The 20,909-nt window shown below is 41.3% G+C and overlaps 1 protein-coding gene across 4 annotated transcripts in view; it reads right to left on the bottom strand.

Annotated features, from left to right (window-relative positions):
- The window catches only part of LOC124720285 (poly [ADP-ribose] polymerase tankyrase-1-like), a 63,968-nt gene that overhangs the window by 36,653 nt on the left and 6,406 nt on the right, over positions 1-20,909 (bottom strand). For all 4 annotated transcript variants that reach the window (XM_047245598.1, XM_047245599.1, XM_047245596.1 and 1 more), the window contains exon 2: positions 14,188-14,357. In XM_047245598.1, coding sequence (XP_047101554.1) covers positions 14,188-14,278 — 91 coding nt within the window. In that variant the 5' untranslated portion in view covers positions 14,279-14,357. The remainder of the gene's footprint in view (positions 1-14,187; positions 14,358-20,909) is intronic.

The following is a 20,909-nucleotide window of genomic DNA, read 5'->3' on the forward strand; positions in this document are numbered from 1 at the left end:
TCTGATTCATTGCAGTATCAATACATAGAAATACAGTCGCTTCGCCTGATACTTTGTTTTAAACGCAGAAGTTGACGGTACTGACATTGATGAATAGGTATGTTTAGGGATCCGTAGTTTATGAAAGAACTAGTTAAAATGAACTATTCTGAGAAAGGATCTGTTAGAAGTGTCCTTTCTCTTACTAACATCTAGTTCGTTTACTTCTGCCTTCCCCTACATATCGGAAATTGGAATCGTTGAGAACGAATTTCCCCTCCCTCGATACTGAGCACAGCCGACTCCCAGGACCTAGGTGTCCTTAGTCCTGACATCCTAATGGTGGACCATGCAGACGGCAACTGACTGGAAGACTGAAACCATTCCGTCAATTTGTAATCTCACCCCTCCTTTCTCTTTCCATTTATTATCCACATTAAGCAAAGTTTTTTTATCAATAGTTGAGACGTGCATAGTTTACAATAATCTTTCTAGTATGCTTAGTGTGCCATGTTGAGTTGGCTCCAGTTCTTCTTGTCTAGGGGTCTGATTCTTGAAGATGTAAATGTCAGATCAGGTCCTCACAGTTGGTTTCAACCAAATAAATTTGAATATTGTTGTCGGAAAAATTTTTGAATGTAGATGTATTTTCTCACATTTTAGTATATCATACAGTATTTTGATTTTTACCTTAATAAAGCCGAAATTAAATTGTTCGCACAAAAATACCTCCCATCACATCATAGGCATGCTTACAACTCTCTTACTCTGCGGAAATAACAATATTCCAAATGTTATACTGCTTTTCTTATCAAATGAATCCCTTGTAGTTTTATTTACATTATTAATTTGTATTATTATTTCATAAATGAATCCAGAAACAAATACAGTAAAAAGTACAGGGGCAAATAATTAATTATAGAAATTTTAGGTGTGCCAATAATTAGCAATTTGAAGTGTTTGCAAAAAAATTATTTTAACTATATATCCAGAAGTAGTACGTATCGGTTATAACATCGAAACTAAAATATCGTATGAAAATAGTTCCTTTTCGTAAATTTTAGCTCGAAATATAACATATTGTATATAAAATTATCTGAAAATCAACTGAGATAATACTGACCTGCCCTAAATTCGGAAAATAATACTGGTATCGAGAAATACTGTTGAGTAAAACGAAATGGTAGAGGAGGACACGGTAAGAAGTTCTGTTACTTAAGTTCAGGCTCCGTTTCCGAACTGTGTCAACTGCGTAGGATAGAAGAGAGAGACTGTTCCCTAAGTTCACTTAGTTCACCTCAGTCTACAGTACCCTGTAACTAAACATTTCTTTCCTGTGTTATGACTTAATTTTAGCGAAATATTTAATAAGAGCTAGTTTTTTTGTGTTTCTAGACCTTGCCAGATAAGAAAATTAGAAAGCAGGTAATCACTCTTGGTGGCAAGGAGAATGGCTCTGAGCACTATGGGACTTAACATCTGAGGTCATCAGTACCCTAGAACTTAGAGCTAGTTAAACTTAACTAACCTAAGGACATCACACACATCCATGCCCGAGGCACGATTCGAACCTATGACCGTAGCGATCACGCGGTTCCAGACTGAAGCGCCTAGAACCGGCCGGCGCAAGGAGAATACTTTCATCTTTAAAGCCTTCAACTTCCTGGGTTCCCAAGTGAAGGCCTAGGTTAAAACTGAAAACGCCCAGCCCTTTGTGTCAAGAAGATTGCATCTAAAAAAGTCGTAGAAATGTGCACTCTGGTTTGTTTTCGAAGGTCTTCAGTTTCGTACCCCGCCTCTGTCGCTGAGTTCGGCTGGCGTCCCGCCTGTTCTGGAGTGCACACGCGCGATTTCCTTGTTTACTTCTTGCCGCGGTTTCGAGTACTGCGTCCCTCTTATGAGCGAACCATGGCGTACACTTAACACTGAGTAGCGATTAAGATAACATTTCAAGTTGAATATGCACAACTACGACCTTTTGAAATTGAGAACTTTGCACGGGATGATCTTTGCCTCGACCCACGGGATGTAACTGGCATTCACTTTTCCATTATCGGAAATGTTGTAGGTGTCAGAATTGTGCACCGATATTGAGAATCAGCACGTGCAACACCTCCATTCGATCACTGTCTTTGACCTTCCATTTGAGGTCCCACCAGACATCGTCATGTTGGCTTCCAAGCCATATGCCAATGTACTCAACCACCAGGCCGACAAATGGAAAAAATTTGATACCTATCCTTTTCTCTACAGTATCCATTAACTGAAAATTGAATTAGTGAAGCATGTGCCATTATACCTGATTATAGGACGATGGAGGGCCATCATCACATATGACAGGCAGCCCCATACCTATGCTTCCTGCAACTAGGAAGGACATTCCGCCGTAACTGTCTCTGGCGCCAGCTTGGAGAGACACCACTCAACGACGCTGCCCCCATTGCGACGTCCACTGTCTATCCTGTGACCTATGCTGTGGTCAGCGCACGATCTTCAGCACAACTCACATGATCCATTACAAACGAAGACTGCCATCACAGTGACTGATCCGTCACTTGTCACATCACTGCAACCAGAGTTGTTAATGTGGGGAGAACTCTCCTGCCCACTGATGGCAACAATAGAGAAAAGGCACCTAGTGTTGTAGCGACTTCTGCAATGAGTCAACAGACAACTGCTACCATTTTAAATCTGAGCTGCATGTTGGAAACAAAAGCCGCCATGGAAGCGCCAGTAGTGGAAACATGACACTTAGATGATTACCTTCAACAAATGGCTACATGATGACAATCAAATGTTCGCTGACGCAAATTCCTCAGTCACCTTGGCCCACAAATGCTTCATGTCATAGTAGCGCAGTGGCTCATCCCACATGACTTCCCTCTTATGATACCAACTTCACTTGTGTGTGAAGTAGACGACCCACCAAACGACACAATATCTGTGCCAATGAGCTTCTGGCCATATAAGGTAGACGATGACACCATACTACCACCTTGTACCACAAAAGATAATGTTCTGATGGAGGTACTGGGCAGAGCAACGACACCACTGTGGATACCACGGCTGGTACACCCCAGACTGCTACTCACAGAGTGCATATCACATTCCAGGTAGACGTCGGAACTCAACAGTACTGACAGGCCATGCTCAACGTCAATAACATCCATGTGGAGCATAAACTGACGATGTTAAAGGATACACTGAACACAGCAGATATAGACATAGTTACCCTTCAGGATGTCTATGTCAGGGATTTTGTAGAGCCTTTCGAATACGACACACACATCACCTACACATTTGGATTTGGCATTGGCAGTGGCGTGGGGTTCTTCTTTGATGGCTTAATTACCAAAGACATCATTTTACTCCTTGGCAGGAGCAGCATTGCGTACACTCTTCATAGCACCAGATCCATAAACATCTACACGCCCTCCGGATTGGGCCATCATGGAGAATGGTCTCCTTCTTTCAGGATACCTTCATGCCACTCTTGATGGGCGTCAGGATGACTTCATTTTCGGTGGTGATTTTAACTACATTCAGGTGCCTAAGGGCCAACTGCCACACTACACTCTATGTGTGGCCCTCTCCACCACCAGAATCACCCTTCGATTCACTGACACGTGTGAATATGTACATGTCGATAGGGAGGGTTTCACACACCATGTCAGGTACTCCTCCAGCCACATAGATCGTAACTATCTCTCAGGCTCCAATGTTTGGGCAAACAAGTCACTAGAACATGGCTCATTGGCTTTTCCTATCATGCAGCCTGTATAGATACTGTCACCTTTCAATGCCAGATGGTATGGCATGGGCGAGGCCCCTGTAAATTGAATGTGTCTCCCCTACATTTTCTTGAATGTCAACAGCTCATGGGGGCCTTGTGGACATCCTGCATCTTCCTGGCTTCCTTTTAGGGTTGCTTGATTCTGTTGATAAACCAAACAGAGGAACTAGTGTCAGTGACTATCGGCCCCTGTCTTCCATGAAGTCTGACATGAAGATCTTCACTGGCTTTTGGCAGCGAACTTGAAAAGTGTTGCCTGCTTTGTGGTATACCACAACTAGGCGTCATCATGAGGTAATTACAACTTCTGGACATCCTTACGTTGATACTGTGACATGACTGCATTTATGGAGACATGGTGCATGATGGTACTCTTGGCCTCCTTTTATTCCAGCGAGGACTTTGATAGGGTTCATCACTCTAATCTGGCAGTGAAGATCCAGAAGATAGAATTCCCAGACAGCTCTGGGACACGTCATCTTGGATTACGTACCATGGTCGTCTTATACCGTCTATCCTGGTCCAAGGACTGGTATGGAATGGATGCCCTGTTTCCCCAGTCCTGTACGTTGACACCATTGAAGAGTTACTTTGCTGTCTCTGTCAACACTTCAATGACTCTTGGTATCCACACTTTTTCTTCCATGGCCTAGGTGGGAGGCCTGGTCCTCCACCTGCTCTACAGCAACGTTGTTCAAACAGCAATGGAGTGGGTGGGGTGGTACCATACTCCTTCAGTAGCGTCATTAATATTCACCAAATGTCGTGCACTATCTATAGTACATGGGCTGCCCACTGAATGTGTCACTTCCGTGCAGGTCTGTGGCATGACTACATATCTAGGTATTGGTTTTATGGGCGACTTCTGGTGATCTATGCACCTTAACAGTAAGCATGTCTTATTTTAGATCTGGCCAGAGCTCCTTGACCATCAGCTCTGAACTGTGGGCTTGCTGCAATCGATGTGCTGTGCAAACATTTATGTCACATCGCAAATCCTGCACATGGCCCAGACTTTCCCATTCTGCCATCAATTGTGAGTCAAGGCATGTTGTTTAAGGTCAGCTATGAGTTCCTCACACTTGTTAAGGGCAAAGGAGGCCTCAATGTCTGTCAGCTCCTACATCGAGGAACAGCCCTCTTTATAAGCTTGCATGTCAAGATGTTGCAACGTATTCTGACTTGCCTCACCAGCCTATTGAGAGGACCCTTACCCCAATCTCTCTCGTTGCTACAGAGCCACTGACAGATGTCTCAGCACCTTTTTCCTACTTATGCTATTTCTTTCTTGAATACAGCTACAGCCAGACCCCGCTTCCCCTCCACATCTAGCATTGGCCTAGGTAGTGTATGCGTTGCTGCAATCGCAGCTTTCACCGAATATAACTGAGAAAACATATGACATCTTCTGGTGGAATTCAGTGTGGAGGGAAGTGCAGATCCCTATGCTCATGTCAGATGTTCAGTCCACCTGATACATGACTGTTAGTGGGAAGCAAGTATGAAAGATGCGTTTCTACTAGATACATCAGATGGCATCGCCATTATGTACCACATGTGGAGTACAACGACGGCCATCTAAGCGAGGCGAGTGATGTTTAGTCTTTGACCCACCAGATGTTATTGTTCATCTCATGCATGACTCCTGACATCAACACAGCACAAATGATTCTCTTCCCAGGCATAGACTAATTTCTGTGGACTAAGATCTACTCAGTAACATGGATTCATGGACACACTGTCCACTACCTGTCAGGTGGTGGTGACAAATCATCTCTCAATTTCTGGAAATACCTTAACACCCAACATTGTGCAGTTGTGAACAACCCTAATTACCAATGATATTAATCGAAATTTCTTCAGAGCACTTCCTGCCACAATCGTTGTAGCTGGATCACCCATGCTAAAAGCATCTGACATACCTTTCTTTCCTCCATTTTACAGAATCGATTCCCATAGCAGTTATTTATACACACTTCTGATGAGATAAGCATCAGTGATCTACAAACACATCTCCACCAGCCAACTTTCCTCCAAGTGATGTTCAGGGTGATGTCTTTGTGAGGATGTGTTGGTGTGACAGAGATGGCTTAAAAAAGAGATGGTTGATGTTAATGGTGTCTTACTGACTGGAGCCTACACATGAAGTGGTGGATATTATTTGGTTTTGGGGCGGGGGGGGGGATGCTTCTTACTAAGTTTAGGGTAACAGTGGCGATGCCATTGGCTTCTTTTCCTTTGTAGGCCAACGTATAGTAAGGAATGTGAGGAATGTGGTAAAAAAAATGTGGTCAGTGCAGTGTAGCTGACATTTTCTCCACTCAGAGATTGGGTGTTGTGTTGACTTCACCATCATTTCATCTCCATTGACACGCAGTCTCCAAAGTGGCTTCAACTGAAATGCCTTGAAACAAGTAGCTGGACTCTGCACAAGTGGGTCTCCTGGCCTGGTCACATGCATCATCATTTTATTCAGTTTTATAGCCAATGAAATTATTAAATTTTACTTTCTAATTATTAGTTTTTAGGTTTTTATAGTGCTCTTGTTTCTTGGCCCCTTTACATAAAATTTAATTATGGAGCTAATTTGAAATGGTTGGTCCAAATAATTCAATAAGGAGAAACATCTCTAGAGGAGTATTTGCGTACAAAATGTCTAACGATTTTTTTTTATTCTGTGGGATATTTCAAGAAATTTGAAGATGATTTTGTATGTGATTGCTCTGACTCTGTGGAAGTTCGTTGGCAATGTGAAACAGTGTGTGGATTTATCGATTGTTATTCTTCCATTCCAAATATAAAACAACTGTGCAGCAAAACGTTCAACAAATGCATCATGTTGCAGTCACTCATTCATATTCATCTCCAAAGTCAGTTTAGTACATCTTGCCATAATACCGATAGTTAAGAGGTGCTTTCACTTCATCAGTGGCTGCTAAATACTCAGTTTTCGTACGCTGTGTACCATCAGAAACGTATTTTGTGCTATAACATCAATTGCGATCAACATTTATCCTCGATAAAAGTTATCGGAGTAGCAACTTCATTCAAAGAAACATTTATCCCATGTTTAATTGTGTATCAATGTTAATAAACGTAAATTTTATCTAATTTTCATAAGTTACCAGTGATGTGTGGTATGTATGTCGTAGAAAATCAGTGTTTGTGTAGCGCTTGTTGTAAGCAACATGTCGTATCCCATTGTCTGCATTTACCGTAAACTAACGGTAACTTTCATTTGGTTTTCGACTACAACCTCTAATAATTTCAAGAGATTAGTAGCGTTTATAGAAGGTGCTACCGCAGCTACTCCACACCTGAACAGCTACCTGAGTAGCAGCCTCTGATGTGTACCACACGCCTGACCCTTTTGGTGTGTCCCTAGAGTACTCAACCCTAGGATGCAAGTTCAAGATATTTCAGCCTGCTTTGTCACAGACCCTTCGAACCCTGTGTCAGTCGTTCCATTCGATTCAGAACGGGAAGTGCATGATCACTTTTACACTGCTTCAAATTGAGAGTCTCACTGAAATTAGATGAGCTTTCTGAAGGTTCTCTGCCAGTTGAATGATCCAATCGTGGCCGCAGAGCACAGGCGGCAGCCAGTACCACCCCACTCCCTCAGAAGATGACTGAATGGCCTCTTCAGCAGGCTGAATAAGGCAGCCAGCTATACACACTGAGTACACTTAGTGTTCCCTCCCATCTCTCTCATTTTGCCATTTCCCTAAGGAATACCTTTACTCGCCGTCCATTTGAACTTCCTACTGTTAATAGATCCTACCCTTTTGCGTTTGCCTGTTCTTGACACAGAACATACCATCAGCTGAAGTGAGTCTGAGTGATTCAGTTTCGGTTTCAGTGGAAGACAGCTCCTCAGATTCGTTGGTTAGGGTGATGAGTACCACGTGCTGAGTCATCCCTGGTCCCTGCCACCCCTGTACAGGGAGCCTAGTCCTGCCACTGACATGTCGCTCCCACCAAAGTGGATGAATGGTGACAGATCATGTACTTCCTGTACAAGCTGCTGACAGCCAAGTGGATCAGCGGGGACAGGTCATGTACTCCCTGTAGAAGCGACAGCAGGAGATGATAGTAAATCAGGTATTTGTGGCATATCTGATACATGACTGCTGGTAACTCTCCAGGAACACCCATATACAGTAGCTTCCAGGCGACTGATCTTAACTTATAAACATCAGCTAACTCTTCCCACGTTCGAGGACGGTGTTCACAGTAGGGCTGCAGTGTGTTGTGGATCACTGTTAAGATATGAAGCAGTCCGTAGGCAAATCGATGTTTCCAATATAGCTGCTGTAGCACCTTCTATAAACGCTACTAATCTCTTGAAATTACTTGAGGTTGTAGTCGAAAACCAAATGAAAGTTATCGTTAGTTTACGGTAAATGCAGACAATGGGATACGACATGTTGCTTACAACAAGCGCTACACAAACACTGATTTTCTACGACATACGTACCACACATCACTGGTAACTTATGAAAATTAGATAAAATTTACGTTTATTAACATTGATACACAATTAAACATGAGATAAATGTTTCTTTGAATGAAGTTGCTACTCCGATAACGTTTATCGAGGATAAATGTTGATCGCAATTGATGTTATAGTACAAAATACGTTTCTGATGGTACACAGCGTACGAAAACTGAGTATATTGTAGGATTTTAATACAGTTAACACCAAAAATGTTTAAAATTTATGTGAAGTCTTAGGACGTGACTCTTAGAGGAGAATTTGTCTGTCATATCTGATTTTACTTTGACGTGAAGGAAATAGAGGTAGTCGGTTTGTAAACGAAATTATGAGTAAATAGGAATGGGATCTGTTGGATTCTCCATTTAGCTGGTTTCGTGTCACATTTTGCAGTTGCCTGTCAAAGATGAACTCTGCAACATCAGAATGTCTCTCTCCCAAAAAAAAAAAAAAAAAAAAAAAAAAAATAGTTACGGTGTGGGACATAGCACAGCTAAAGGTGCATTGCTAAACCTTTGTGAAAATTCTGCCGATACGTTCCACAGACAGATTACTTTTATCACTGTACGGGTCTATGGATTACACAAGGTGATTTTTTTCTACCATGTACAATCTCTAGTGGTTGATCAATTTGAAGATAAGGAACAAAAAAAGTCAAATGATGTCCGGAAATGCATGGGGTCCCTACGCCAGAGACCATTTATTCAGTCATTCTTTGTTACAGAAGCTGCAGTGTAACACCATGCAGCTACAGTTAAAGTATGCATGATATCCTCCTAGAGGGTGATACTGTTTCTCGCACATCATGACGTTGGATGCACGAAGCCATGAAGGACGTACCCGAAATGATCAGACACTAGAGTTGGAAGAAAATGTAATCAGCACTGTGGAAGCCGACCGCCATCTCAGTACCAGGCAGTGGGCCCACCACTACAGGGTAAGCCAGACGACCGTGTGGGACATTCTCCATGACGATTGTTACTACCGTTATCAGTTACAGTGCGTGCAGGACTTATTAACGACAGACTTTCCACATCGGGACAAGTTTTGTCAGTGGTTTCTTCACCAGGTAACCACGATTCCGGGATCTGTGTCATTCATCCTATTCACAGATGACGCAACATTTACGTGGAATGGTGTCTTCAACTCTCATAACAGCCATCTGTGGGATGGTATGCAGAACGGCCATAACAGCGAATCATCAGCATCGGTGCAGCCGGAATGTGTGGGTCGGGATAACTGGCGGCCATATTTTGGGACCAGTCTTCCTTCCACGTCGCCTAATAGGCCGGAACTATCGGCATTACTGGCGGGCGTCTTGCTGGAAGAAGTGCTACTCATGATTCTAATGGTTATGTGGCTGCTACATGATGGGGCTCCAGCCCACTTTGCCGACAACGTTCGGACGCATCTCAATCGTGTCTTCCCTGGTTGATGGATTGGAGAAGGTTGTCCATTTGCATGGCCTGTTTGTTCACAGCATCTCAACTGGTGCGGTTTCTGGTTATGGGGCCACCTCAGAAGTATCGTGTGAGCAGAGCGCATTCCAGATGAGGAGACACTGGAGCAGCGTATTCATCCTGCCTATGACGCTGTTTGTATGCATCCTGGCCGGTGCGAGCGTGTGACACAGAGCACGCTACGGCGCGTATACACGCATGTATTGACGCACATGGAAAGCATTTTCAGTACATACCGTAACTGTAGCTGCGTGGTACAGCGACTGTTAGACTGCAGTCTTCGTAACAGTGTATGATTGAATAAGTGGTCTCTAGCGTGGAAATCATTCATTTCCGGACGTAAGTTCGTTAGACTTTTGTTGTTCCGCATGCTGTCATCGATCAATCCCTAGAGTTTGTACACGGTGGTAAAAACACCCTGCCGGCCGGAGTGGCCGTGCGGTTCTAGGCGCTACAGTATGGAACCGAGCGACCGCTACGGTCGCAGGTTCGAATCCTGCGTCGGGCATGGATGTGCGTGATGTCCTTAGGTTAGTTAGGTTTAATTAGTTCTAAGTTCTAGGTGACTGATAACCTCAGAAGTTAAGTCGCATAGTGCTCAGAGCCATTTGAACCATTTGAAAAACACCCTGTATACGCAACATGATGACCAAATGGCATTCCAACTGGAGCTTTCTACAATACCAAAGGCAGTGATACACTGATACCCAACGATGTTACGTAGTTCCCTCGCAGTATTCTTATGACTGCCCTGTGGGCCAAAGCAGTTACCCCAACAAGTTCCCGCCTGTGTGTACCACGGGTGCGTCTCGCCCGACTCTGCCAGTTATGCTACATGCATAACAATAACGTCTGACGTACATATAGCCTATCATGCAGGAGCAACGAACAGTACTGAATACAAGTTTGTGTGACCCTTGGACGAGAGAGATTTCTGAACAAATGAGGTATAATTATTTTATATCATCTCTCGCTGTTCTAAAAATAGAACCTCGATATATTCAAGTAGGCTACTAGTCTAGTGTGTTTGAATAAGAAAAGCAGGCAACAGGTGGCTCAGGCAGCTGAAGGGAAGCTTTCACACGCTCGCATTCACACGGCGCTGGCGGGGACGTCTCAAACCAGAGATAAGACTACCGTGATTAAATAAACTAGTGAAAGGTCTCTGCTGGATTCCTTTTATGTTAATTTCTTAAATCTGTTGTCATTTACGGCATAAAGTCCTCTTCTAAATTTACTGTGGCGTTTCTGACTATCTGGGAGGAGACTGAGCAGTGAAACGTGTTACTTTTACACATAAACAAGAACGATGTGTCACACTACTACACTTTAAAACACAGTTTATATGTAATTCATGTCACACAGTCTCATACGGAACCTACATCCGCTTTCTTTTATATACTGTATATGATAAGATACTGTCATCCCCCTTCCCTTCTGTGTGAGAGGATGAATGAGCAAATGTATTTCTAGTTGCATGCTTGAGGGTAGCAGACAAGCCTGTCTGCTAGAGAACAGTAGGACCAACGTCGGAACAGGTAGCTACGCTTTCTAAAGGCAAAGAGGTTTCTATCCCTAGTATGGTCCTGTCCGTCCCTTGCCATGTTGGTATAGGAAGCTGCCTCTCTGGCCACTTCCGTTTGTATTTGTGAGCCACCCTCAGGAAGGGACCAGGTCAGTCTGTCCGCGGCGAGCGTCTGAAGTGGTAAGATCTCCGGCTAAGCGCGTGTCTGCTAAGTCCGTAGGACAATGGATTTCTTAAGTTCAGCCTAACTGAAAATTTAATAACCTTTATTTCAGGTTTAGCTCTAATATATCTAATGTTATCTTAAATTGCAGCGCAGTGTAATTCGAGTGTGGAGTTCAGAATATATTCCGGTAGTTGCTTTGTCACTACTTTGTGAGCAAAGTGGAACCACGTGTTGATCAGTAACTCTAACTAGCATCATCAATCTTCAATGCGAATGTGCGTGAGATTATAACATCTCGTCTTGACAATATTTTTCAATATAGCAACTTTTCTTTATGTTCAACCCACAAAATAAAGCAACAACATTACAGATGACCAGCTGAGATGGGCTTGTTTCCTCCGTGGATTAAATCCTGTTAATGTGAAAGAAGAAGATCTGATAGAATGGATAAATAACTGGATTGTAGTCTCAAAGCACATGGATGAAAACAGTTTGTCACTTTTGCTACATTGCCCTATTCTGCTGGCATACAATCAGTCTGGTAACTGGGCACTTATATATTAAGTCTCATTTGAAATTTGGCTCTGTACCCTCTCATAAATTTACTACGTAAATTACAGGCATTTCTTCAAATTTCCACCTTCTAATAACTGAATGCTGAGACAGAGCATAGGCAAGGTAACTGATGCCATCTGGGATTTATTGCAATGATCACTCTAACACTAATCATTTTATGGAAAAGCTTGAACCATCTGTGTTTATTTTTTCATCATACTGTATTATCGGACTTAGTAAAGAATTTTGATATTTAAAAAAAAAAAAAATAGAAAAAAACATGTCTAATGTTGTTGCTTTATTTTGTGGTGTAAGCGGAACTGATATCCAATAAATGCGGGTTAAAAGCTGTGAACTGTTTGGGGAAGTTAACCTTTCATTACTGCGCAACTGTTTCACAAGGTAACCAGTCCAGCTTACCAAATTCCCAACCAGACTAACATTAATTACAATCTTTTAATAGTGATACGACAACCGGTGATATGTATGTAAAAAAGAGAATTTAAATAAAAAGAAATAAATCAGTTTATATTTGGAAATTTATTTTAACATTTATCATTGAAATTTCAGCATATTAAACTCGATTCATAACTAAGCTGGTGCCTTATTTAGGATTGTGAAAATGTGAGATTGTAATCTTATGGAACACATCAAATACGGAGCCAAGATTGGGAGACTGCATACAACACTGCATTCATAAAAAACACACGAAGAACGTTGAAACATATGCAAGAGGAAATTAACCACAACCAACTGATTCAATTTTCACCCAAAGAAGTTACGTTCGTAGCACAATCCTGTCTGTCATGTAATTACCACACACTGGTATACTAAATTCATACTAACTCTCTGTGAAATCTTCCCGAAAAGAATAGCTGAGGGCTACTTTGATGATTACACCACATGCTTCACGTGGTCAACTTGGTTTACACAAAGAGTGTAACTCCACAATAATTTTGATAATTAAAATAAATTAGATCGAAAAGCAATTTACTAAAGAATAACCTCGAAGTGGTTACTATCGTCTTACTAATAACCTGATGGGTCAAACAATTGTATAAGCACGTGTTACTGGTCTCACAAAGTACACCCCACGTGGGTTGAACATAAAGAAAAGTTGCTATATTGAAAAATATTGTCAAGACGAGATGTTATAATCTCACGCACATTCGCAATGAAGATTGATGATGCTAGTTAGAGTTACTGATCAACACGTGGTTCCACTTTGCTCACAAAGTAGTGACAAAGCAACTACCAGAATATATTCTGAACTTCACACTCGAATTACACTGCGCTGCAATTTAAGATAACATTAAATATTTTAGAGCTAAACCTGAAATAAAGGTTATTAAATTTTCAGTTAGGCTGAACTTAAGAAATCCATTGTCCTACGGACTTAGCAGACACGTGATTAGCCGGAGATCTTACCACTTCAGACGTTCGCCATGGACAGACTGACCTGGTCCCTCCCTGAGGGTGGCTCACAAATACAAACGGAAGTGGCCAGAGGGGCAGCTTCTTATACCAACATGACAAGGGACGGACAGGACCATACTAAGGATAGAAACCTCTTTGCTTTTAGAAAGCGTAGCTACCTGTTGCGACGTTGGTCCTACTGTTCTCTAGCAGACAGGCTTGTCTGCTACCCTCAAGCATGCAACTAGAAATACATTTGCTCATTCATCCTCTCACACAGAAGGGAAGGGGGATGACAGTATCTTATCATATACAGTATATAAAAGAAAGCGGATATAGGTTCCATATGAGACTGTGTGACATGAATTACACATAAACTGTGTTTTAAAGTGTACTAGTGTGACAGATCGTTCTTGTTTATGTGTAAAAGTAACACGTTTCACTGCTCAGTCTCCTCCCAGATAGTCAGAAACGCCACAGTAAATTTAGAAGAGGAATTTATGCCGTAAATGACAACAGATTTAAGAAATTAACATAAAAGGAATCCAGCAGAGACCTTTCGCTAGTACCAAAAGAACCACTTGGACCATGAGGTGTTTTTAGTAGTAATGGATGAAACACTTACGTGAGTTGTCGGCTGTTAATCTATGTACGGTGACTTCTGTATACGATTCCGGAAAATAAATTCGTAAAATTCTCAGTGCAAAACTTAAACATTTACTTCATTACTTCACAAAAAATTGCTGTACATTATCATACCCAGCCTCATAGGAATCGAAAAAAAATAATTTTTACCTGTGACGGAAACTGGGCGAGTGTAGCCACTACACATGACCACCGCCACAAAAATGCGGATGAAGCAACTAGCGTTTCTGCGGAACATCATGGTAGGTCGCAGGTGTCGAGCCAAGTAAAAATCTTTTCCCTCAAAGTAACTTTACCGAACTTGCCGTCTGATGAAGAACCTGGAATTTTACAAACAAGTGGAATCACAAAACACAATTCTTTGCAACTACCTGTATAGTAAATAAAGAAGCGTAAATTAATATGAATTACACCATTTTACAAGATGAATATCATTCCGTTGACCCGAATATACAGTGTGATTCACGAAGGTATGCAAATATTTCAATATGTTATTCTACAAGTAAAACTAAAGAAAAAAGTTCGTGTAAAGACAGGTCCGCAAATGTTCAACTACGGAGTTACGGCTAATAAAATATTTTGCCTGAAATGATCCAACTTCGGTAATATGTAGACATCGCAAAACTGTACGAGGTTACAGTAAAGCACGATTTCCATTTAATCTGTTGTTATTCATCTGGTGAAACTAAGAAGAGTTGCTCCAGGCGTGTATCTGCAGTAGTTTTTCAGAACATCCAGTGAAGCAAAGAAGTAACTTCGTAAAATTTTTAATTTATTACTTGGCCCAATTTGTTTTTTAAATTCGAGGCGACTGCACAAAGATTTCAGCAGAAGTTGTAGAGAATTTAATTTTGAAATAATGATGCTAATAACTTTAACTGAAACTGTATGAATTTGTCAGATAATCTGCTTTTATTAATACCATATTACACGTGAATTCATGTTACAGCGGATAAAACAAAGCTCAGTGTTAAGGAAGTTGTACAGTGGGCATACAGTTTCACAATACATTCACAATAAATGTTCAAAAACGTGTCCACTGACTTCAATGAATTTAGCTACACATGTATGAACTGATTTTGTTGCTCGTTTCAGTTCCACAGAGTTGTTCTTAATTTTGCCTATTGCATTCACAACGCTAACAAGTAATGCCTCACGTGTATTGACTTTGTCCTCATAAACTATGTCTTTCACCCATCTGCATACAAAAAAATGCATTGGTGTTAAATCGGGCGATCTGAGTGGCGACAGACGTGTAGCACCTCGACCAATCCATTTATGGCGAAAATGTTCATTTAAATGTGTAGTGATGGGTTGGCGAAATGCGGAGGCGCGCCGTCACGTTGGAAACACATTTGAAATCGCGTAGCAAGTGGAACATCTTCGAGCAAGCGGGGTTTTCTTCTTGAAGGAATAGTAAGTACGTCTCGTCAGTTAGACGTGCTGGGATAATATTTTATTAGCTTCATCATATCAATGACGACGAAGTAAATGGAAAACATGCTTTACTTTAACCTCGTACAGTTTTGCGATGGCTTCGTATTAGTGAAGTTGCTAAATTTCAGGCAAAATCCTTTATTAGCCAGAACTTCGTAACTAAACATTTGCGGACAGATGTTTACATGAACTTTTTCTTTAGTTTTACTTGTAGGATAACATACTAAAATATTTGAGTATGTTCAGGAACCACCATGTATACTGGCTGATCAGCTCCACTGTTTAAGACAAATACTGTCGAAACAATTTAAGAGATGTTTCAATTTAAGAGATCGTTATAATGTTTGGACCCTATTAATTGCGAGAAACTGCTGTATGAGCGACGTATAGTCCGTTGTGATACTCATATTAATTACAGGAGACAGGGATCAACTTGGCTTTTTCAAGTGAAACCATAGTGTATGTCTATACGTGGTGATCTGGTACGCAGAGGGAGAGAAGGACGGGGCTGTGTCTCGCCTACAGCAGTGGCGTTAGCCAGCTAGACGAACCTCAGGCGGCTAGAGACACGCCAGCGTGTGCTACCAAGTGTGGTGCTGGCGGGAACTGTGCTCCAAGAAACATAGGGTGAATAAAAATGCGTCATCCGATTTCAAAACTATCGTGACTGTTACGTTATTTGACGTATGTGTATGAACAACTTACTTGTGGAAAGAGCAGGCCCGAGTTTTACACCATTTCAGCCAGTCAGCAGCAGTGTGCGCCCGTTTCAGTTCCAGTAAAAATGGTGTCGGGACAACTGAAAGCGCTTTGTGTTCAAAGTTTTGCGCACTGCGGGTCAATAATAACCGTTCAGCGCGATATTCGTGTGGAACATCCTACAGCACAGATCGTTAGACAATGGGATGAACAATTCCAAGAAACAGGTTGTGTGCGTAAAGGCAAATCGCCGGGCCGTCTCCGAGTGTCTGACGAAGATGTCGAGCGCATCCGCCATAGTTTAACAAGGAGTCCGCAGCAATCCGTTGGCCGCACAGCACGACACCTCAACATGTCCCCGATGTCCGTCCTGGCGTTTGTTGCGTAGACGTTTACACACGAAACCGTACAAAATTCTGCTACGGCAAGCTTTTCGTGAAGGTAACAAACGACAACGTGTGGAGTTCTGTAATTTCGTTCCCGGAAAGACGGAGGGTGACAGTTCTCTTCCACACTTAGAGCTTAGTGACGAGGCAAAATTCCATTTAAATTGACAATTTGGATATGATCTATGAGGACGTGCGTGCGAGTGCGCGGAATAATTACAATAATGGCCCACACGCTTCGCAACAGCACGTAGCAAACTGTGTCAACGGAATGTCGTACCAGCATAACAGCGGACAACCAAACGCTCAGCGTTACAGCAGTCATCATAATTTCAACCGCCGCAATGGAAAACTACATAGCAAATATCCAAACCAGAATAGATACAACCTGATTTATCAAAACACACAGCGACAATACGGTAACTCACCAAAAAATCACAATTGTAATTACAAGCATCCGAACTACTGGAAATGTAATGGAAAGCGTCACAAGGGAAAGAAATGGAACAATAATATCGGGCCACAACAGTATAGTCAGCCAAGTCACTTCACTCTCTCACATCAAAAGAATTCTTTGCAGCCTCAAAACGCGACACTTCCTCGCCAACTCAACCGACAGTTCAGGAACAATAATCAGGACAATCCGTCGCATGCTTTTCTTAACACCGCCAGTCACAATAGCCAAGGAAACCCGACAATTTTTTTACATGGAGGCGAACCAAGCATCAAACGCAATGTCATATGACACGCAATTAAGTGATACACATTTCGTATGGTATACGAACGCCAGTTTTGAGCCTACTACTCAAAAAAATTAACTGTCATTTCAACTCCACCTATGTCGGAAAACTAGTAGCAGCTTCTTTATGCCTCCACAGGGAAGCTGCGGAACAAAATTACAACACCCTGAAGTAACATTAGACGACAAGTTAAGACAAGCTCTCATATCTTTAATCACTCATGCCAACCTAAGAAAAAAGGCGCATGACAAACACATTACCAAAGTCTTATCGTATCATGTAAATGAACGAGTGCTTTTAAAGACCGACTTCAAACCATTTTTTGACTTATCATAAGAATTGCAAGTGGCAGTACTTGTATGAAGGACCATTTATTATACTAAGAAAGCCGCACATTTGTTACTATCTATTAGCTGACCCTGTGTCTGGATGCATAAAAGGATTGTTTGATCATGCAGACTTAATATATATATATAAGTGTACATAAGAATATTGCACAGGACTAACACCCTGTCCACCTACCTCCACAAGAGAAGTTATTTATGTGTGTGCCTGAAATGAAATAGATTTATTGTAGGAGAGCAAGATTTGCCTTAGATGTAAGTTTTAAGTTAATTGAGCCATGAGCAGCCACAGCCAAAGAGCTGAAAAACAAATAATATAGGAGGGACGTGCTAAGTGCCACCTGATACCACTAGTTTTAAGTATAACAAAGCTCTCTCCTCTTGAGTGAAATAAATTAAAATGATCATTCGGACCAGAATGATATCTCGTAAACAAAAGTTGATTAAGGTCGCATACTCTTAGGAGGGAAATGTTTTGTTATGTATAAGGAGTGTTTGATAACAATTTTTATGAGACCACCTGTGAAAAGCAGTTGATACAGACCGCAGCTTAGCATATATGTGTCAAATAAATCAATAATGATCCAGGTAGCAGGAAAGAAGTGTGCAACTCAATTACTCTTATTACAATACCGAGAAAACCGTATGTGCTCATAGGAATTTTATGGCAGAGTGCAGCTGAAGTACTTACAAAGATCAATTATAAGTAAAATAATTTAGTACCAGAAGTATTTTATATATTAAAAAAAAATTTTTTTTGGGAACCCAATTTTACGATACCCAGAACAGAAGATAGCTAACAGACACTGTTCACCGCTAATGCATGGTATAAGTAATTTTAGATATGTATAGAGAAATGCTTGGAGAGCTGGATCGGACGATACTGAGACTAATGCATCGATTTAATTACGCTAACTACTTATCATGGAAAACTAGCGTGATAAGGCACAATTTATGTTACGCTCATCATTTCATACGTCATTAAAGTCTATTGTGTTTTCCTCTAATCAGTATCCTTATCTTCCTACTTTATCTAGTAGAGAAGTAAATTTTACGGACTGACAGCAAGCTTGATTCGTACAGACTGTACGTATGGATGGTCGTTGACAGAATATGCATATTCTCCGCGAACCGCGAATTCAATTAAGGTTTGTTATGTGCAACTGCACGACCGAGAACACTAAGCTTCCCAATTTCCCTAATGGAAACTTGAACATGAACTGTTCATCCCATGAGCGAAGCCATAATGACTATGTCTTCAAACAAACTACGTAATTAACAGAGAAAAAATATGAGCTGAACTTGAGAAAAGAGTAATTATTGTAAAAAGAGAAGAGTAACAAGTTTTCGAACAAGGTGTATGCCCTAAACCTAAAGTACTTTGGAAGCACAAACTATGAATAAGAGACACTTTTTTTCGTCAGGCCTTATAGTCATAGAGATTATTTTTCCCTTGTAAATAATATTTAGACATAATATGTATACCGAATGTTAATTCGGTAGTAGGTGACTATGGATTGGGGGTAAGAAATGAAAGACTTAGCCGCCTGGTAGAATTTTGCACAGAGCACAACTTAATCATAGCTAACACTTGGTTCAAGAATCATAAAAGAAGGTTGTATACATGGAAGAAGCCTGGATATACTGATCGGTTTCAGATAGATTATATAATGGGCAGACAGAGATTTAGGAACCAGGTTTTAAATTGTAAGACATTTCCAGGGGTAGATGTGGACTCTGACCACAATCTATTAGTCATGAACTGTAGATTAAAACTGAAGAAACTGCAAAAAGGTGGGACTTTAAGGAGATGGGACCTGGATAGAATGAAAGAACCAGAGGTTGTACAGAGTTTCAGAGAGAGCATAAGGGAACAATTGACAGGAATGGGGGAAAGAAATACAGCAGAAGAAGAATGGGTAGCTTTGAGGGACGAAGTAGTGAAGGTAGCAGAGGATCAAGTAGGTAAAAAGACGAGGGCTAGTAAAAATCCTTGGCTAACAGAAGAAATATTGAATTTAACTGATGAAAGGAGGAAATAAAAAAATGCAATAAATGAAGCAGGCAAAAAGGAATACAAACGTCTCAAAAATGAGATCGACACGAAGTGCAAAATGGCTAAGCAGACATGGCTGCAGGACAAATGTAAGGATGTAGAGGCTGATCTCTCGGGGGGAGGGGGTAAGATAGATACTGCCTACAGGAAAATTAAAGAGACCTTTGGAGGAAACAGAACCACTTGTATGAATATCAAGAGCTCAGATGGAAACCCAGTTCTAAGGATAGAAGGGAAAGCAGAAAGGTGGAAGGAGAATATAGAGGGTCTATACAAGGGCAATGTAATTGAGGACAATATTATGGAACTGGAACAGGATGTAGATGAAGATGAAATGGGAGATAAGATACTGCGTGAAGAGTTTGCCAGAGCACTGAAAGACCAGAGTCGAAACAAGTCCCCGGGAGTAGACAACATTCCCTTAGAACTACTGACAGCCTTGGGAGAGCCAGTCTTGTCAAAACTCTACCATCTGGTGAGCAAGATATATGAGACATGAAACACCCTCAGACTTCAAGAAGAATGTAATAATTCCAATCCCAGAGAAAGCAGGTGTTGACAGATGTGAAAATTACCGAACTATCAGATTAATAAGTCACTGCTGCAAAATACTAACGCGAGTTCTTTACAGACGAATGGAAAAACTAGTAGAAGCCGACCTCGGGGAAGATCAGTTTGGAATCCGTAAAAACACTGCTGCTAGCGTTGTGAAGCCGTCAAGTTACTGTCACGTGACTATGACAAACGGACGTAACACAGAGTACGCTGCGCTCAACAATCCAGTTTCCTTTGCACAACGATCGCGGACTCCAAATGTGTTTGAAATACTTACAATATAAAATCTGATAAAACCATGAGTTAAGCACTTATATACCTTATAAAATCACCAAGACACTAATCTGAAATGTCTCAAACTCGACTTTGACAATTGCTACCGGACTTGTAGATCAGGCCAAGTAATGACGAAAACTTGTCGACCCAAATAAAACCAGAAAAATAAATAAATACGATAACAGAATGAGACCTTACGTACATAAACATTATTGTTATCCTTACCTAATCCACTTTTCTTTTAGACTAAGTTATTAGTAAATAAGGACATTCTAATACAGATTATCTCTGTAGTTTTCATGTACGAGAACATGATTGGAAACTCGAACATGCATCAAGTGAAACAGAGACCGCCACCAAACGGCTCAACACGTTGCAG

The sequence above is a fragment of the Schistocerca piceifrons genome, chromosome 11, assembly GCF_021461385.2.
Source record: "Schistocerca piceifrons isolate TAMUIC-IGC-003096 chromosome 11, iqSchPice1.1, whole genome shotgun sequence".
Classification (NCBI taxonomy): Eukaryota; Metazoa; Arthropoda; class Insecta; order Orthoptera; family Acrididae; genus Schistocerca; species Schistocerca piceifrons.